Source organism: Diospyros lotus, chromosome 7 (assembly GCF_014633365.1).
Source record: "Diospyros lotus cultivar Yz01 chromosome 7, ASM1463336v1, whole genome shotgun sequence".
NCBI classification, from domain to species: Eukaryota; Viridiplantae; Streptophyta; class Magnoliopsida; order Ericales; family Ebenaceae; genus Diospyros; species Diospyros lotus.
Window position 1 is genome coordinate 23782458 of NC_068344.1, and position 21343 is coordinate 23803800.

The window sequence follows — 21343 nt, forward strand, 5'->3', positions numbered from 1 at the left end:
AATATTAACAAATAACCAATACTGGGCTATTTTACAGGCTTAAATTGGACTTTGGTGCATTGGGCCCCTATTGTAGCCCAAATGAAATCTTGACCATCTTCATTTCTTTATTTCTAATTCAGTGTCTTTGCAGGATAAAACAAAATCTTTCTATTTAAGTCCTGTTTTGATTGATACATAGTTAGAACATTTACTTATTTTTTAATAATTTCAACATGATGTTTTCGAGCTCTCAGGAAAAAAAAAATGCTTTTCCCACTCCAGAATTAGATATGCTTCACCAAATGCTCACCCTTCCTTCATATGATATTCCTATTGAATACATTAATAATATTAATATTAATATTAATATGACTAATAATAACAAAATTATAAAGGAATCAACAAAGAATAGAAAAGAACCTAAAGCCTTTGATTGAGAAGAGACAACCTTATACAAAATGAATAGCCTCACTCGAAAGTAACAGCTTCCCACTGCACATACTATCTCTTCTAGATTCAACCACCACCTACTCTTCACCTTGACTGATTTATTTATTTTTTTTCAATAATCAACACTTTGCTGCATCTGCATTGACAAGTTGAACAGTTTCTTGGCGGTTGATAATCATGGTGTTACTACAACGGTTTTGGACGCGTCGAGGTGATTAAACCGACATGTTCCAAGCAGACATTCCGGGAGCTCATCCTGTGTATTAGCCTGCAGAACATGTTTTTGAGGTTCATATGCATCAGTTTCTGATCCATCCCATGATGTTTTCTTGGCAAAGAATATCAGTGCCGACATTTTCTGTTTTCTCAGAATCACAATGTAGTAAGAAAACAGAAGCCTACGGTTAATTTACCTGTATCAAGAATGCGAGTTCGATGACAAGATTGTTGAGGTAACCAAGAACAAGATTGACTACCCCCCTTGCCACTGTTGAGGATCCGACATCGATCCCAAGCTGAAAGCATCAGAGACGCTCCCACGGTTAGCATATCAACACAACGTACCTTGTTTCTATGAACAAACACGATTTCGTGTCTTACCTCTAAGTAGTTCTTTCCCCGATGATAATTTACTTCGAGTGCTTGACCTATCAAACAAGCTTTCTTCCCCACACTCTGTTTTACTATCCATGACCCCTAAAGAGTCAAAAACGCCAACGATTTTCAAAAGTTCATGTTATATGAAACATGTGGAAAGGGGAAGAAGAAGGAGAAGAAGAAGGGGGCATAGAATCCTGGTTTCCTTAAAATACATGAAAAGAAATAGTGGGATAGTCGATAAGGATGACGTCATATCTCAATCTAACGGTTTGTCCAGGCTGAACCAAATTTGAAAGCCTTCCTCTCTGAGTATACTAACCTGAGAAATGTATGGTATGAGCTTAAACCTTGAATTCCTGTAGGCATCATCTCCATTGACAAAGCTTTCCAGTAAAGGGGTTTCGTGCAGAGGAGTTTTTGTCATGAAATATAGTGCCAGACCATATGTAGTTGAACCCGGCACCTGATACACAAAATTTTGCACCTAAGTATGTCGACTCCATATGAGGAACTGGAAGAGCAAGATCATTATGTTGATGTTGAAAGTATCACCTGAATGTTAACGACAAGGAAGAACTCTGGTCCACCATTAGCTGCATATTTCTGCACAGTTCCAACGAAGCTTGCATCAGGAATAAAATTTTACCAGGTAATACGAGTGTGTGCTCTAGCCAGAATGCTACTTCCTGGGGATGATTGCCATGAAGATGTGATCAGAACAAAGCCACAATCACAGGTTATAGATCAAACCTGAACAATGCCGCCAGGACGACTACCAAGATCATCTTCACGTTTATCTGATCTTAGCCAATCTGCACCGACCATTTGCATCAATGTCCCTTTCGCCTTGATCTGGTGCAAAAAGGCATGAATTTTCAGAATTAGATCAGAAAGGGATAAAAGTCATATTTGCATGGGGAAAATTCCATGTGCAGAAGAGCATCCAACAACTACAACCACAGTACATCATAATGAAAAATGATCAGTATCACGAGCAAACAAAAAAAAAATGAACAGTATCATCTATGAGAGTTCTAAAAATTGCAGAAAACATGAGTCAATGAATAACACATGATAATTTCATTTGTTAGTAAAACGGATCAGCAGACTTTTTTTTTTTCTTGGTTAGCAGCAATATCCATAGCTACCCTGTTTCTTAGATGCATAATAACATTTGGAGGAAAGATTTAAATAACAGACCTAAATCAGAAAACATTACAAATAAAATCATATAGGCATGAATACCCACATGTTCAGCAGCTGTTTTAGCATGTGAAATTGGCCGTATAAGCTAATTTACTAAGTGTACCAAAGAATACCTCAATGTATGCACAAACTTCCCTACCATGTAGCCTCAATGTGTTACTTTTTCAATTACCTCTTTTGAACAAGTAAAATCCAATATGAACTTCAACGTTCAATTCAAATTCCCATATGGATTTCTAACATCCAATTCTTTTGTAAACAACAGATGGGAGTGAAGAAAGAACCTTATGACGGTCACGTAAATAATTTTCTCCTCGGATTAGAAATGCTGAAGGGTCGGCAGTTGTCCAACTGCAAGGCATATTACAAGTGGGATCTTTTGCAAGAGTTGCCCCATAACAACATGATGGCACATTTTCTTCCCAAGCTGCTTCTTGCAAATCAACATAACCCTTCTTCTGAGCTGCATAACAAATAGCCATTTGAGCATCAAGGTATAAACTCAGGATAGCTTTAGTTATCTGAAATGGACTTACTAGCAAGGCCATGCAATTTTTTCACAAAACCGGCAGCCGATGACAATCGTGTGTGGTGAACTTCCTGAACATAGAAGAGATACATACAATGGTAGATATTATTAGATATTTTTGCAGATAAAATCAGGAAAATGGTAACAAAGAAATTGGAATGGAGCCAATTTCTGTAGGTGGTAAAAGAAAACAGAGAACTTAAATGCTGCAGGAAACATAACAGGCTCCTTGCTAACTCAGTTAAACACAACAGATTGCTTACGTGTGCATGGGAATCCAAGCAATTGAAGTGTGAAGGATTTGGAAGACATATGTATTATAAAGGCAACCCTACCAATCAAACCTGTCACATGGAGTCTGAGTTTGTGAATTACATTATTAGAAACTCGGCAGTTAAGGATACTGTGTCTGGCACATTGGAAATGCACCGATAACATATACCTAAATAATTACACACTAAATGTGCATAGAACCACTTTCAATACAAAATGCTCTAAGTTTATAATTACCAAGAAGAAGAACAACAACAACAACAATGAAAGAGTACCTAATATATGTAATTTTAACTGTTCTAATATCTTTTGACATGAGAATTAGATGATCAAGCACTAACATATACCTACATCCAAGACCCCAGAAAAGCCATTATGACATATGACCAAACTTGTCAAAGATAATCAAAGATTAATAGGGAGATTAACATTATTTAAAATTTCCTATCATAGCCAAGTGATAGTGTATTAGCAAATGCTCACCAATACAACATGCAACGCTATTACCAAAATTTAGTAATAAAATAATCATATGATTACAACCATCAAATTCTCCAGCTCCTTTTTAACTACTCAAAGTACTTTGCTTGTAAGGTAACATGATATCAAATGATTATAATCATCCATATCTCTTTGGTATGCCATTTTGAGATTAAAAAAAATGAGGTTCCTATCCTCACATACCTTTTAGGAAATCATATTACAACAAGAATATATCATTGAACTTTTTTCATAATAAGAATTGAAATAAGGGCACCTAGAATCTTTTATACCGAGGCATATCAGTGACCTAATGACTTTCTGCAGATCATTAATGAAAAATAAATAAAGTGAAAATCCCTCTTTTCATTTAAAATGAGTGATCACAGAACCAAACTCGGGACTACAAAGAAATAAATATAAGGAGGCACAAGTTCTATGCAAATTCTGATTAATTTTGAGAACTTGGCAAGAGTTATTCATAACCAAGGCAACTTTTGACTGAGGACTACTAGAGGCCAATTCCAAGTTTCTATAGTTATGCTATACTACTTATAGATATAAGTTTCAAGTTTGGTAAGTACCGGATAGTGCAAATTTTGATCAGAACACCAATCATTCTCTAGTTGGTCATCATCTGATGATGGCTCAGGAACATCAAAGAACTCATCACCTGCATCATTTAGTCCACGCAGGCTTGAATTCCCAGAAGCTGTATTTTCTGGATCATCCTCCTTTTTGTTATCCTCTATGGCTATTAGCTCCTCGGGGTTTGCAACTTCAATGTTGATATTTGCTTTTTCACTTTGCAATCCGATATCTTTAGTCTTCTCCACAAATGAGAATTCCGAAGAGGAGTAGTCTCCTGCTTTTGCCCTATACAACTCACTTAATGCTGAAAGACAAGGAAAAGGAAATATAAGCCTCTTTATATAAAAGAAGATTCCAATACCAAAAATCTTTAATTGAAAACATTGTTGCATTTCTTTTAACAAGTATGACAGTACCTGCAACTCTCCCAAGCATACAGATAGTTATGGATCTTGCAGAACCTTTTCTTAAATATGATCTCCAGAACTTCCAATCAATAGCAAGCATGTGCTTTACAACTGATTTTTTTCCATGGTTAATGGGAGTTACAACAAATCCTCCACCTACATGACAGCAAAAACTAACATTCATACAGGGAAATACTAAAGAAGCAATTTCTAAGCAACAATATTCTTTTGGTTAAGCTTCACAGCAATAGACCATAGAATGTGAAAGATGATTGTTTAGCATACAATACAATGTGTAACTGATGTAAACAACCTGAACTACGGGGTTAACTTATCAAAGAGTGAGAGCATTATTGTTTCTTCTTAACAATCAGGAGAATTCTGTGTTCAATAATTCTAGACTACTGGTGTCTTGAGATTAGAAATAATCAAATTGTTGAAACTTCATCAGTTCATGCTGCTTCAGATCTTTTGTCTGCTTCAGATAACATTCCTATTCTCTAGAAGCCAAGGTTATTTGGCAAATGTAGCCCTCCAAGAGAAAGCTTTATTGTGTTTTGTTGCTCATAGCAGCATAGATACCAACCTTTCCATCTTGCTGTCTTCCACATGTTGGAGGTGAGATGGTTGGCGGGATTTACTATAGGGGCACCAAGCAGACAGAGATTCCCAAGCTGGGAATGGAGAGAGCTGGGCAGTCGCCAAACACCAGAGAGAGAGAGAGGGAGAGAGATTTTGAGTTCATTTTAGGACAAGTTGAAGCTTGTTATTATCCATTTGTTCTATCTCAATGATGATTTATGACCCCATAGGTAGAATCTAGTATCCAAGGGATGCGGGGTTGATCTCGGCCTGAGACTCCAGTATTACAGGTGACTTTTTTATTCATGGAGATTATTGTGGCGGTGGCAACATCATCTTTGGGCACCATCATTTTCAGATATAGGTAAGGTAGACCACACTCTAGTTGGACTCTCCCTCAAGGGAGTAGGACCGAGATCTCAAAGAATCTCATGGCACCACACTAGGCCATAATCCACAAGTACTTAGAAGTCCCATGTGTGCAAGGGAGACCTAGACCTTGTCTTACCATAGATTGTTGGGGTTGTTCAGAAGTTGGATATTAACAATTTCCATTTCTAGAATGCTACTCAGCATATCAGAGGCAATAAAAGGAGAGCCCATTCTCTGCATAACAGAGGAGCACTTGACTGAAGAGTGTTCTATTAGCTAGACCTTGAATGTGCCACAAGCGTCCTTAATGGAGAGCATTCTTGTCAATGAGGGCCTTGAGCTGTGGAGGTGTTGTGATCGTCCTTGTAATGAATGGATGAAACAGAACAACAGGTCCACCTGCATTTCCCTCTTGATATTGTCTTTTTTCCTAAACAACCAATCCCCAGCCTGGATGAAGGAAGAAAGGTTGTATTAGGTAACTGACAGACAAAATGAAAACCATTGGATCTTTTACCATGATTCTAAACATAGGCATTTGACCAGAAGTATTCCTATAGTTAGTCTATGCTAGTCCTTCATGTCTACAAAATATTTTTCCATCTTTACGTAGGATTGTTTCTAGGTACTGGTCCCCTTTTTCTTTGCTTTGTCAACCAAAAGTGCAACACTTCTAGGTTCCCTTGCCCCTTTTTCTTAGCCTCAGTCAACTGAAAGTGCAAAACTAAGAAAAAATTACTAGTAGCATCCTTAAAATCTATCCTCATCTAAGGAAATTGTTTTGTATCAACCAAAGCATCCCACTGAGCCTCCAAACATGCAACCACAAAATAGGAAGGGGAGATAATGCAATGTTTAAAACTCCTAAAGAACTATCTTGAAGGAAAACATCATTGTAATATAATTTCACCAATCAACCTAATCAAATCCTACCATACAATACTCATAGATAAGGCCCCAGTAACTCCATTAGTACCGCACTATTTAGTGCATTAGCAGGTTTATTTTCTACACATGCATGATACTTGAGAACATAATTGTAATCCCAGAGATAATTCAAACCACCTAGCATGACTATAACTCAGCTTCCTTCTGTGAGTGTGAAAGAAAGTCCTCTTTTAGTTCCCAATCAGCTACAGTGGGAATTTTTTATGCCTTGATGATTTACTTTCTGAATTCTGAAAAATATAGTGTTTAACTTTTGTTGGAGAAGATAAAGGAGAAATTTCAAGCTATAAACGAGAAGATAAGAAGAGAAGAAGACAAAGATGAATATGAATATGAGAAAAGATGAAGGAGAGTTCAAACTAAGAAGATAAAGAAAACGAAGGATAAGGATGCTCCAAAACCAGATAAGGAAGTCCTGAATTCAAATAAATACTAATCTGAAATGTGTTGTTGTAATCTATTCCTATTTTTTAGGAGATTTCTTAAGAGGTTGTGTATGTATATATTGTATCCCTTGGATCAATGAGATTATGGAAGTTCATTCCTCTCATTAAACTTCCAGCAGTTTTATTTTTCATGGTATCAGAGCCACAGTTCCGTGGCAGAAGTTTCTCTTCTCCCTACAGTTGGTAGACTCCTTTAAACTCACATTATGGCTGAAACTCAATCAGCAAGTAAAGCATCTACTAACTTACCTCCTTCAATGAGGAATACTCTAGTTCCATCATCTCCAATCGCTCTCGACAATCATTCCCTCCAGATTACTCAGCATAAGCTAAATGAAACCAACTTTAGGGAATGGTCCCAGTCAGTTTTTTTGGTAGTCCGAGGAAAGGGCAAGGTTGGATATTGGACTGGGGCAGTTCCTAAGCCTAACACAAACTCAGCAAATTATGGTTTGTGGGAGGCGGAAAACTCTATTTTGATGGCATGGTTGGTCAATTCTATAGAGCCAAAGATTGAAAGAACTTATCTTTTCTACAAGACAACCCAAGAGATTTGGGAAGGTGTGCAAGAAATCTATTCATACAGGGAAAACACTATCCAATGCTTCCAGATCCGTACTACCATTCGGATAACAAGGCAAGGTAATAGTTCAATTACTGAATATTACAATACTCTAACCGAGTTGTGGTAGGAAATGGATCTATTTCATGAGATTAAGTGGGAGTGTTTTGAAGATGGAAAGAAATATGACATGATGATAGAAAAAGAAAGTGTTTGATTTTTTGCATGGTCTTAACTCTAACCTTGATGAAGTTAGAGGGCGGTTACTTGGAACCAAACCATTTCCATCAATAAGGGAAGTTTTTGTAGAAGTCAGGTGAGAAGAGAGCAGAAAGAAGGTAATGTTAAATTCATCAGAGATGTCCAATTCTGATGTAAACTCACAAACATCAGCATTGGTCTCCTCATGAAAACATTTAATTCATCTAAAGGAGAGTCCCAGAAAGACAAACCATGGTGTGATCACTACAACAAGCCATATCACATGAAGGGAACTTGTTGGAAAATTCATGGAAAACCAGCAAATTGGAAGCCTAAAAATCAGAGGAAAGTGAATCAAGCAGCCTATGGGGGAGAAGCTAAGACTGGAAAATCAACTAACTTGATTTTATCTACAGATTAGTTGGAGGTTTTACAACAATTGTTGAGCCAAACTAAGGTGATCGAACCTGAGACCACAAAAGACCCTCACCCGGTAGTGTCTCTTGCTAAACAAGGTACACCTAGACACACTCTAATCTCATTCAAATTCCCTATAGACTGTTGGATAATAGACACATGTGTTTCAGATCATATGATTGGATCACTCAAAGTACTATTAGCATATGAACCTTGTGATCAAGGTTTAACCATCTCAATGGCTGATGGTACGACATCTATGGCATGAGGGAAAGGTAAAACTAATGTGGCAGGCCTAATTTTGGAATCAGTTTTATATGTACCTAATTTAAAGTGTAACTTGTTGTCAGTGAGTAAACTAACCAAAGACAAGAATTGTTTGGTGACATTTTTTCCTTCTTATTATGAATTTCAGGACCTATCCTCAAGGAAGATGATTGGTTGTTACTGTTTTGCCTAAAGTAATTGAATGCTGGATTTAAAGTCGAAATCAGGAAGAAATAAAGATGATTTGGCAGCAGTTAGTTAATAGGACATAAATGTAACTAATTGTAATTTTTAAGGGTAGATTTGACTTTTATGAGTTAGTTATTCTTCCTTTAGTGGTTCCGCCTTTCTATTCTATAAATAGAAGTGGATGGAGGTCAGTCTCATCATCGAAACTATTATATCTTTCATTCCTTGTGTTCGGATACAGTGAGAGGCGAGAGAAAGAGCTGTGCGATTATAGTTCATTAGAGTATTGTATTCGAGAGACAAGGTGAGGTGAAAGAGGGGTATTCTTGTACTGGTTTCTCATTCATTTCTAGTGGATTGGTTGCTTCTTGGATTGCTGGATGTAGTGTCATGTAAATGGCATGAACCAGGGTATATCTTGTGTGCTGCAATCTGGTTTGGTTTTCTCTACTTTTAATTATGTTTTTCATTATCTACTTTCAGTCTTCAATATTGTTTGAATTCGATAAGGTTCTTGAGTGATTCTTGAGAGATTATAGTCCCGGTTTCAACATTGGCAATGCTGAGGAAAAATAAGGCCTCTATTATATCTCAAAGCTTGGTCAGTCCCTTGAATCTAGGTCACAAATTCAATCCTCGTCTGCTATTTCAGATTCTAAAATTATGTTATGGCACCAGCATTTAGGGCACCCTAGTTTCGGTTATCTCAAAGTTTTGCATCCCTCTCTTTTCATTAATAAAAGGAGCCATTCTTTTCATAGTGAACAATGTATCCTTGCTAAACAAACCAAAAGTTCTCATCCAACTCATATATATAAACCTTCAAAGCCTTTTTATTTGGTTCATAGTGATATTTGGGGACTGGCAAGGACTCCTAATTTAACTAACACTCGTTGGTTCATCACATTTATAGATGACCATACAAGGGTTAGCTGGGTGTTCTTAATGAAAGACAAATCTGAAGCCTATGTTGTTTTTAAAAGGTTTCATTAAATGATAAACAATGTCCTTCAATCCTCAATCCATGTTTTATGTTCAGATAATGGCCGGGAATACTTTTCCAATGACTTCAATCATTATCTAACTAAGCATAGCATTATTCACCAAAGTTCATGCCTTTACAATCCCCAACAAAATGGGGTGGCAGAATGAAAAAATTGCCATCTTCTTGAGACAATAAGGGCAATTATGTTCACTAATTCAGTCCCTAATGCTTAGTAGGGAGAAGCAATTCTTACATCCTCCTATCTTATAATTGGCTTCCCTCCAAGGTCCTTGCATTTAGAACCCCTTTGAGTGTCCTTGACTTTTATCCCCATCACACTAGAGTCCTAAACTCTCTATCATCTAAAGTTTTGGGGTGCATTGTGTTTTGTACATAAGTACCAACCCTCTCAGTCCAAACTTGAACCTAAAGCTCTCAAATGCATATTTGTTGGCCATTCTCCCACTCAACAAGGATCAAATGCTATCATCCTTCTACACGACACTTTATTGTATCCTTCCTTGAGCACCAACCATTTTTTCACACCCTTCCTCTACAAGGACACATACCTAGTGCAAGGGAATGTTGGGACCCCACCTTGTCTCTACCTATGAGTTCATCTCCTATCTCTTATCCTAGTTCCCTACCTTTTATGACTTTGACTCCTAAACCTCCTCTTTCCATTGAATCAGTTCTCCCTACTCAAACCTCAGTGCCTAATCCAAGGGGAGATCAGGAAGACCAGAATCAAGATAATCTAGACTCTAACCAACCAACTTTGGTGTATTCTAGAAGGCCTCGTGACCCTCAGCCAAACCTATTGTCTAATCCAAATATATGCCCAGAAATTGAAGACAATGGTCATGTGGAAAGGATGACACCTAACAGGTTTGATGATCTAGATATCCCAATAGCACTAAGGAAAAGGGTGAGGTCGTGTACCAAACACCCTATCTCAAATTATGTGAGGTATTCAAAGCCTTCACTATTAGCATTGATAATATAGTGATCCCTAGGGATATATATCCAGCATTACGAGATGAGAAATGGAAGGCAACAGTTATGGATGAGATGCAGGCTTTATAAGCTAATGAAACTTGGGATATTGTTAGTCTACCTGATGGGAAGAAAATTGTTGGCAACAAATGGGTTTTTACAGTGAAGTACAAGTCAAATGGAAGCATTGACAGATACAAGGCTAGACTAGTAGCCCAAGGGTTTACCCAAACCCAAAGACTTGATTATGAGGAAACTTTTGCTCCGATAGCCAAGCTTAATTCTATCTAGATTTTTCTTTCATTGGCTATCAATCTAGATTGGAAATTACACCAACTGGATATCCAGAATGCATTCTTAAATGGGGCGCTAGAAGAAGAGATTTATATGAGGATGCCCCCATGTTTTGAGACAGAGAACACAAAAGGGAAGGTATGCAAATTAAATAAATCACTATATGGTCTCAAGCAGTCTCCAAGGACCTGGTTCAAGCGATTTAGTGATACCCTCACTCAGCTAGGATACAAACAAGGACAAGCAGACCATACCCTATTCATAAAACTTGAAACAAATGGAAGGAGAAAAATCCTTATTGTATATGTGGATGACATTATCATCACAAGGGATAACATTTTGGAAATTGAAAATCTCAAAGGGAAACTAAGGGATGCATTTGAAGTGAAAGACTTGGGAGAATTAAGATACTTTCTTGGGATGGAAGTAGCTAGAAGCAAGGTGGGAATTTTCATATCTCAAAGGAAGTATACAATCGACTTGCTGAAGGAAACTAGTAAACTCAGGTGTAAACCTACTAGTACTCCATTGGAACCCAATTGGAAAAATAAAGAAGACAACAAAAGAGAGTACCAAGTGGACAAAGGAAAATATCAGCGATTGGTGGGTAAGTTGATCTATTTATCACTCACACAGCCTGACATTATATATGTTGTAAGCATAGTTAGTTAGTTCATGCATTCACATATAATAAGAGATCTTAAGGCAGCACATCATATCTAGGTACCTCAAAGGAACACATGGGAAATGACTCTTGTTTAAGAAGAGTCAAAACAAAGGGATTAGTGCATTTGTGGATGCTGATTGGGTTTGCTCTATTGAAGACATCAAATCTACGTCCGAATATTGCACTAAATTATGGGGTTAGGGTAATTTGGTAACATAGAGAAGCAAGAAGCAACCAGTAGTGGCAAGGGGCAGTGCAGAAGTAGAATATAGAGCTATTTGTCACGGACTCAGAGAATCCCCCTACCCATGCGGACTGGCAGGATGGCATATGATGCGTGTGTGGCCCATAATACCGAAATGTGCACTAATGGATCTATGTTATGCGGGTATTGTCATTATCCTACCCAAAGTATTGTGTGTTGGCGTATGCCAAACTTGCCTGCCACGTATGGGAAAGGCTGGCCTTGGGGGACTTGCGCGTGCCGCCAGGAACCTCAGGGCGCCAAACGAGGATGTCCGTTACACGTGGTATCAGAGCAGGGCTCCGCTGGGATGTTGCGTCATGGAGTGCAGGGGATCTTCAGCGCACGTTCCACCGGATGCGATCTTTGGGACCGCCACCAGAAGCATTTTTCCAAGCAGGCTGGAAAGCATGATGGAAAAAGAGACTTTGGGGATGACGGATGCGTAAAGGCCAACTTGCGGAGATTGGACCTGCCATGTTGCCGTTGGTTTCGTGGAGCGCTAGAAGGGATGGGCAGCGGAGCTTTGATATGACCCTGGGTATGCGTGGTCTGGGCCAGTGGTACGCGGTAGGTGCGCGCCGCACTGCGGGTACTGGTGCGAGGACTAGCCAGAGGCGCTAGTAGTCACCAGTTTGTCTGTGCAAGGGGGCTAGTAGACACAGGCGTGTGTGGGAGAACCCGTCCATCAAGGGGATGGTGCCGCAACTTGTGTGAGGAATTGGCTGCTCTCTCTGTGGAAGGCGCAGGAAGCGAGACTCACGGTTCCGCTACGAGGGCGTTAGAGGATTGGGTGGGGGAGCTTGTCATGGACTCAGAGAATCCCCCTACCCATGCGGACTGGCAGGATGGCATATTATGCGTGTGTGGCCCATAATACCGAAATGTGCACTAATGGATCTATGTTATGCAGGTATTGTCACTATCCTACCCAAAAGTCGTGTGTTGGCGTATGCCAAGCTTGCCTGCCACGTATGGGAAAGGCTGGCCTTGGGGGACTTGCGCGCGCCGCCAGGATCCTCAGGGCGCCGAAAGGGATTGTCCGTTACGTATTAGTCGAGGTATATGTGAGGTAATTTAGGTTGAAAAAATGATGAAAGACCTACACATACCAATATCCTCTCCAAAAAGGCTTTATAATGACAATAAGTCGGCAATTAGCATTATGAATAATCTGATATAACATGATCGGATGAAATAAGTACGGATTGACCGACATTTTGTCAAGCAATAAATTGATTGAAGAGATATAAGTCTTACTTATATTTCTACTGAGTTTCAAGAGGCAAATATTCTCAGTAAAACAATGCAGAAGTAAGGGTTTGAATCCATTCGAGATAAGCTAGAAATGATGGATATCTATTCATTAGCTTGAGGTAGAGTATTGAAGAAGATAAAAGAGAAATTTCAAGCTATAAACGAGAAGATAAGAAGAGAAGAAGATGAAGATGAATATGAGAAAAGATGAAGGAGAGTTCGAACTAAGAAGATAAAGAAAATGAAAGATAAGGATGCTCCAAAACTAGATAAGGAATTCCTGAATTCAAATAAATACTAATCTGAAATATGTTGCTATAATCTATTCCTATTTTTTAAGAGATTTCTTAGGAGGTTGTGTATATATATATTGTATCCCTCGGATCAATGAGATTATGGAATGACCTCGGATCAATGAGATTATGGAAGTTCATTCCTCTCATTAAACTTCCAGCAGTTCTATTTTAGAACTTTCATCCATTTTTTCAAGTTCTTTTTGTTCTGTTTGGTCTCTATCGGAATAAATCGTTGTATATGCTCATTCTCACAAGAAAAAAATATTAAAGCTAAATTTTTATTTTTTATAATCAAAAGTGAAATAGGCTAATTACACTAAATTTACTTATAAAAATAGATTAAATAAATTTTCTAACATGAAACATAATTTCAAAGAACTTCAAGACCTCAAGTAAATTTCAAAGCTGACTAGAACTGTAGTGAAAAAAACTGAGAAACTAAATATGCAATCAAAATAAGATATGTGATCTTCAGAAAGAAATCCACTTTGGAGCACATGAGCAACAACTATAATAGATTGAAAGTCAAAATTGATACATAAGCATATATTGCCAAAGAAAAATTTTGACTCTCAAGCAGCTTATTTGATATGGAAGCATGCACCGTTCATTTAGCTGCACTGACATCTAAAGAAAAACCTTCTTTCTGCAAGCTCAGAGCAGTTCCTTGGAAGAAAACAAGAAAATAGATATATACCAGCCTAAATTGTGCGGATGGAGAAAGAAAAAATAAAATAGGAGTCATTCTACATTTCATCTGAATTTGTGAAAAAAAAAAAAAAAGCGGCTAGTTCACAGGTAGTGCAGATATAAACTTAGAACTTCCCAATTCAAAGCATACATTACTTTTAAGGGTAGCTCGGACATAGCTATGCTGTGGAGGACACTTTCTGTGGAATACAGAATGAAATAGAATTACTGCAATCAAACCAACAGAAGAAAGTTAGCCCGTGAACGTAAAGGAAATTCAGAAAAACATTGAAACATTACTTACCATATGTGCCATCATCCTCCCTTCTCCAATAACGCCGTATGAGAAAGTCTCTCCTTCTCATTCCCCTGCAAACAATGATATGTAAAATGACTGCACAAGTCTTAAATATTTTAGTTCAAAGAGGTTAAAATCTGACCATGGTAGCCAATCATTCCATAACTGCATGTGAACAATATCTGTGTGGCCATCAAGGTGCTCAACCACGCTGGCTCGGTGAAAACAGAAGTCCCATCTGCAAAACACTTAGTTCAACCTCTGGAATAAGGACAGTTCACTATCAAGAAAAAAATTCAAGAAGCCATCTGAAGAGATTCCTGCTTTGGACAAATCAAAGCAGGGGGACTGGGCAGGAAAAAATGAATTTTGAAGTTGGAAATTCCCCATAGGTGTCCCTAGTGCACAAGGCTCACGCTTTTCTAGGGTCAGAGGAGGGTTATTTTTGTGCGCAACCTTACCCCTACTTTGCAAAGAGGCTATTTTCATAACTCAAACCCATGACCTTCCAATTGGAAATTCCCAAAAGATTTAAACAAACAAAAAAGGAAGTTTAGTGGAATGTTAACTTTCAGAGTGAGGCAAGTGCATGGAATGGTTTAAACCAAGTGATTCTTTTTCTTGGACATCATCACCTACTGGTCTCTTTTGAAAAATGAAAAACGGATATGCAGACAGCCTCACTATGATAACAAGAAGCCAAGTAACAGTCACATAAAATATAAATGTTTGTGGGCACATGTGCAGCCAAATTCATAGCTGTGCATCATATTCAAACTCCAATTCTTTTTCCTTTCTTGTTGCATAAACACAAGCCAACACATCCTGCGAACTATATTTGTGAAGCAAAAAAAAAAAAAAAGTACATCCTGCAAACTAATACTCATCAGTTACTGTTCACTTCTACTGCAACATATGAGCATCTCAAAGGGAAATTATGCATCTGTGGTTGGAAGCACTACATACAAACCTTACAGCTTGTTAATTAAAATTTTAGTCTACTAGATGATGTTGCAGTACCGCCAAGAGCATGTTCCAGCTTGGTATCATTGTAAATATTTCTGTTAATCCGTTGGGCTTGGTTCTGTACTAGTCTTCATTAGATAACCTAGGTAACATCTAAACTATATCAAGTAATTTTGCCTTTAACTAACATAAAAGAAGCTACAAAACATATATAGCTCTGCAGCAAGATATTTGAGAGTGCTCATTTTGGTTTACATATTGATTTCAGTGAGTCTCTTTCTTGTACTACATCATAGATCATGAATAATGTTTCAGCATTTTGCTATTAATAGATAGTTTTCACTGTTTCAGTGTTTTGAAATCCTTGTAGCTACTATCAGAGAGTCTTCTTGCAGTTTTCACCCTCCTCAAACTTCTCTTTCTGGAAGGGCTTAGAGAGATGAGATGTACAGGTCGTACCCTCACATGCGAAGGAGGTGTGTTCATGATTTTAGCTGATTCAAGTCAAGCTTGATTTGCCTTCCAAATGAAGTAAAATTTGCTCAAGCCTGAATTTACTGAGAAGCCCCAAATTATTCAAGTAAACATTGAATTCAACCACATAAGAGAAACAAACACAATATTCAAGCAGAGTTTTAAGAGTGGTGTGGTGTGGTCTGGGTACAGAGTTTAATTTCACCCTATTTCCATAAAAAGATTGATCCTAAACTTGAATTCATCTGCTTTGTTTCACTAGATGCTTGATTTCCTGAGTTTACAAAAAATGGTCCTTTTAGACTTCAGCTAATATATATTTTTCTAATAAATTGGGTTTTGATTTCACATTATCTACACAAAATGGCTGTTCCTATACTTGAAGTAGATATACTTTATTAACCAGATGCTTGAGCTTCTATCTTTCATGAGCAATAATCCTCATAGAGTTGAACTATATATATACTTTATTAACCAGATGCTTGAGCTTCTATTGTTCATGAGCAATAATCCTCATAGAGTTGAACTAATGTATATTTCTATTCAATAAATTGGGTAAAGATGTAGGCTAGAGGACATGGAAGGAACTTTGCCCCTTTCTTTAACTTTGCAGATATGAAGCACTTCAAAATAAGACTTATTTCTGGAAACTGTATTGATACACTGCATACAGGAAAGAGATAAGATTGAAAGAGAGAAAGGTTCCAGTCATTTTACTCTGATCTTGAAGGACCAAGAGACATAAGAGTGCGAAAAACAGCCTCTGAAGTTCCATCAACTACACCAACTGCCATTATTGCTGGATGATCATCCCAATGCTGTAATAAAGTATATTTTAGCATTAACAACATGTAGAATAATGATTTCTTATTGCACTAAAAACGAAACTTACCCTCCCACCAAAATCATTATCTTTTGCCTCTTTGAACATCCGTAATCCTGCAGATTGACAAAATATAAGTGTATGCATGTTTTAGGCAATAGAGAACCCAAAAGGCAAAAGGAACCTAAACTTTACCGTTTTGGCAGCCAAAAATTTTCCATGGCGAAGGTGCAATTACATCAGATGTCATTGCATCCATATGCATGCATGAGGAAGAAGTCCAGTCTACCGAATTTTTACGGGCACTCCTCTTTGAAACAGTCAATCTTTCAGATAAGAGGTTTAGAGATCAGTAGGGTAATAAATTGTGCTAAAACAGTTAACTACTAAATGCAGGGGAACAGACTACACATGACAGAAGAAATAAGATATTTCAATTCATTTTTTCCCAAAATGGAGGCACAACAAAGAAAATAGAGGCTAAGTATGATCTGACATTCCCAAGGCTATCAAATTCTTGTTTAGGAGGCTGTTTGACAAAAGAAACAGCTTAATAGAAATGAAATTATAAGATATTAACTTAAATCCAACTGCTACACTGTTAAAAACAACAGAGCTCTAATTATGGTGGGTGCAAGTGGAACCTCATAAGCATAGATAATAGAAGGCCTGTTGAAATAAAGGGAACAAGCCTAGAAAAATCTATACTATTATTAAGCAAACACACAATTTGGTTTAAGTGAGCTTTTCCTAAAATACCCTTTTATATAACTTTTTTTTTAAAAAATAAATTGTGTTAACAAGATTTGAACTTATGACTTTCAATTATAACTAACTCATAAACACCTTATTTACCATAACACAAAAATCTTATTTTGTTTAAGATTTTGCCTAAAAAAGGTAAAAACTATACTAAAACTATCAAGCATACACAATGAATCTTCATTTGGAAGATTTTATTTTTTGTTACGTGCATGCATAGCACGGGCCACTCCTCTAGTAAATAAATAAAGGGAACAAGTTATGTTTATAGATTTATAAACAACAGGTGATTATGGTAATGCTTATGCCACAGACAATTCTTAAGGACACATACAGGCACCAGAAATGGTCACTCAAACGTGAGAGACATTACAAAAATTTATATTTTTGTCCATGTAGGCAAATAACTAATATGCCTGTATTTTCCACATATATTATATGAAAAATTAAATATAATTTATTTTGCTTAAACTAGTATATAAGCATTTCACATGTGCATTTTCTAGGTTTCCAAAAAATATCTTTGTTTCCAAAAGATCAGTAAAGTAACAGATATGTTTGAATGAGTGGAAAGGAGTAGAACAACTCGCATTCTTCTTTTTGCTATAAGTAGATCCGATTCTCAAATCTAAGGTCTTAAGTGTGCATAAAATTATGAAAAAGATGATAGGGTAACTCTAATCAACCTAGACACAAAAAATTCTTGGTGTCAGAGAGATTTGAGATTCTGTAATCAACTCAATGAGTGTTTGTGACTGAGACAAACTCTGCAACTTTTTAGAAATACTCTGTTTCTTAGTAATCCATTGTTATTTATGGTACTATAGTTTGGCCCATGTCCACAACTGGGCAGATAGTGCAAAGCAAGGCCTATGATTGATTTTGCGGCTCCATAAACATGCCAGCTGTGGTGTTGGTGATTGATGGTGGCCCCTCATATATAAAGTACGGGAAATCAACTAACCTGAATGTGTTGACATGTATTGACTCTGATACTAGATGTTGCATTAAAGATATAACATATATATAAGTAGCACCAAATCCAAGGAAAAAAGAACTCCTTATCTACCCGTGCAAGTGAGCTAATGTTTTCACTATTCTATTAAAACCTGTTCTCATGTTTTCTCCAAATACAATCAATGCTTTTGAGATAAAGAAAAAGAATGATACAAAGCTGAAAAACTTAAAAGAAGAAGAGCAGAAGAACTCCTTAATGATAAGAAATGATTGTGTCAAATTGATTTGCTAGACTTCTCATACCTAAAAGGCTGCCATTTTCTCTTAGAACAAGCCACAAAATTCTTAGTTGGGTTTAGTGCAGCATCCTGTAAAGAACGGATCCATCTAGCTGCTTCTTCTGGGCGACTTGCTCCACACTATAAAGTTTAGAAATTTCAAGGTTTATTCCAATAATTATGCTGTTTAAAATAAAAAATATGACGACAAAATTCCCACACCTTGAGCTGATCATTATGGTTTGATGTATTACATAGGGAGAAGGTAAAGAACACCTGGAAGTTGCAAAAGTGTTAGGTATCCAACATGGCAGGAGAACTATATGTTTGTGTGTGTGTGTGTGTGTTAATGTAAGCTGCTTACTTTTCCATGATAGCTCTCTCTTCCGTTGTCTGTAACTCGAATGCAGGAATCAATAATTGCACTTCTTATTGACTCCTGATCAGTAAGAAGATGAAGAAAATCGTTGACTACTTGATTAAATTATAGTAATTAGCATTAAGTTCTAGACTGTAACAGAAGTCACAAAAACCTCGTAATCCTATAAAGTTGCAGCAAATGAACAGGCATTTATGATGCAAGAGCATTTTTGGGCATGGTTGCCATTTCAAATATATGGATAAGCATTTGTTGAGGCTAAGAACAGACATCTGGATTCATATCACAGAACAACATAAAAGTGCAGATATTTTGTTATTCAGCCTGGTCCAAATGATGGATTAAATGCATGAGTTAGTCTTGATGGGGGTAATTTCCCGCCCATAAGCCACCGACACATGGACCAACAACAAAGCTACAACATGGCACAAACATCCTGTGCAGTTAGCAACCGGGCCAACCGCCTGGGCCAAAAATAGCCAGGTCATCTCATGAAACAGGCACCCATCTCGCGGAATTAGCAATACTGAAAACCCAAAAAGGATACAGACATAAAAGTTAGGATCAAGAAAACAAATTGGCCCAAATATCCTCTCTAGATATCTTGGCCATAACCGCTCCAAGTCTCTCATTTACTTAAAAATGAGAAGACCATCCCGCAGAGGTCTAAGATCTATCTTACTTCCTTATCCCTATTACTTTTTCCTACTTTTCTTTTCTGCCTGCCGGCAACATCTAACTTAGGCATTGGAAGCCCTTTTGTAGAAGGCCCTAGGCAGCCCTCCTTGCATGTCAATCTGCTGGCAGCATCCATAGACACACAGCAGGCAACGTTGGGAACCCCACACCCTATCCAACCTGATTCTTAATAAACTTGACACGGTCAAGTCTTTTTTGGTACAAATAATCCAAAATTACAGATATACCAAGAATTCATCACACAGCAACCTGCCCTGTTAGGAATGCAGGACCAGACTACCCAACACCAACAGCCTGTATTTTTTGGTATAGTTCACTCTATCAGATAATTGTTTGAAGCATAGATGGCTATTTTACATTTTCAAAAAATTGTGTGAACAACACATACTCGCATATGTTGAAACTGGACTGGAAATTGCAATTCAACCACAAATCTCAAATTACGAAGTCTCTTAAACTTTCTTAACATCCTTTGTTATAGACAGCCCCACCCTCCACTCCACTCCACTCCACTGTCCTTAATCATCCAAATCCAATTTTAAGTACCGGCTTTGATTTTCTCTCATCGTTTCATTTCTTAGGCAGGGATACAACATCATTATTCATCAAACTCAAACATGTCATCTAGAAATATTAAAATACGTCAAAAAAATGCCCATCAAAATTTTAAAATACAAGAATTGCTGAATTTAACAGTTAAAACATATGCCAAATTTGATGTCATTCAGGTAAAAATGAAAATACTGTGAGGGATCGTGGCCCAATTCCTCAAAACATAGTAAATATTAACAATGATCAGACAATCAAATCAAATAAATAAAATTCAAAACAATACATCAATGGAAATTAATGCCAACACATATCAGCAACTCATAAAACCTTTAGATCAAAATTCATGCAGCATGCACCCACTATACGCCCTACCTTCATTAAACCAATGAAGACGAAAAGACAAAAAGAACAAAAGAAGAGGAAACAAGAGAGCAATCAAGAGAAACAAATCCATTGAATGAAACCGATAAAAATCCAAATAAAAGGGCATCCCACCCACAAGGCTTCTCTCATTACCATACGCAACCTTTCCTTTATTTTTTTGCAGAAAAAAGTTATTTCCACAGCTGGAATCCGTAAAAAAGACTGACTTTACTATTGTTGCCAAGCTCGTCCTCACCCATGAAATTCCAAATAGAGAAGACGTAAAAGAAAAGTGACCGAACAATGCACACCATAACTCTGTATCACAAAAAAAAGAAAAAGAAGCAAATGGGAATGGAAGATTCATATGTGTGTGTGTCTGTGTGTGTGTGTGTCTGTCTGTATGTATGCATACCTCTTTATCCGAGATGGGCTTTGATTTGAAGCTCTTAAGGCAGTTATCTTCAAGGACAAAGTACCTTTTACGCGAGTTTTGCAACCCAAATCGGGATGGTCGAATAAGGTAAAGCCAGCCCTCCATTTTTCCGTCAGCTTGTGGGATACCCATTTGGAGAAACCAAAAGACCAAAACTCAAACCTCTATGATTCCCCAAATCTGTTCTGTGTCAATGAAGCTCATTCAGTCCATGCAACAAGTCCTCGAATTTCACAAGGCTTCAAGAGCATGGAGGGTTGGTTTCCGCCAATATATTTCTGTATGTGTGTACCAATCAATCAATCAATATACATACATACGCCAATGGGGTCGGCAAGAAGACGATCCTCTGATCCCACCTATGGGAGGGAATCAGAGAATCAATTTCAGAAGGCAGAGACCAGCTTTCTTTTGATTTATTGGCA

The 21343-nt window shown here is 37.5% G+C and overlaps 1 protein-coding gene across 2 annotated transcripts; it reads right to left on the reverse strand.

Annotated features, from left to right (window-relative positions):
- Window positions 1-262: 262 nt before the first annotated feature.
- LOC127806805 (protein ENHANCED DISEASE RESISTANCE 2-like) lies at window positions 263-21343 on the reverse strand. 2 transcript variants are annotated; one of them, XM_052344328.1, is made up of 20 exons: window positions 20898-21343; window positions 18854-18928; window positions 18712-18765; window positions 18515-18630; window positions 16688-16818; window positions 16562-16608; window positions 16387-16487; window positions 14372-14440; window positions 14236-14300; window positions 14088-14159; window positions 4528-4674; window positions 4105-4415; window positions 2775-2838; window positions 2523-2701; window positions 1783-1884; window positions 1585-1635; window positions 1352-1495; window positions 1033-1128; window positions 846-947; window positions 263-700 (listed from the first exon to the last, which is right to left on the reverse strand). In XM_052344328.1, exons 1-20 carry the CDS (start codon window positions 21048-21050, stop codon window positions 608-610), a joined length of 2172 nt encoding a protein of 723 aa, XP_052200288.1. In that variant the 5' UTR covers window positions 21051-21343; the 3' UTR covers window positions 263-607. The 2 variants fall into 2 exon arrangements, with proteins under 2 accessions (XP_052200288.1, XP_052200287.1); XM_052344327.1 differs by having other exon boundaries at window positions 14372-14467; window positions 20898-21342.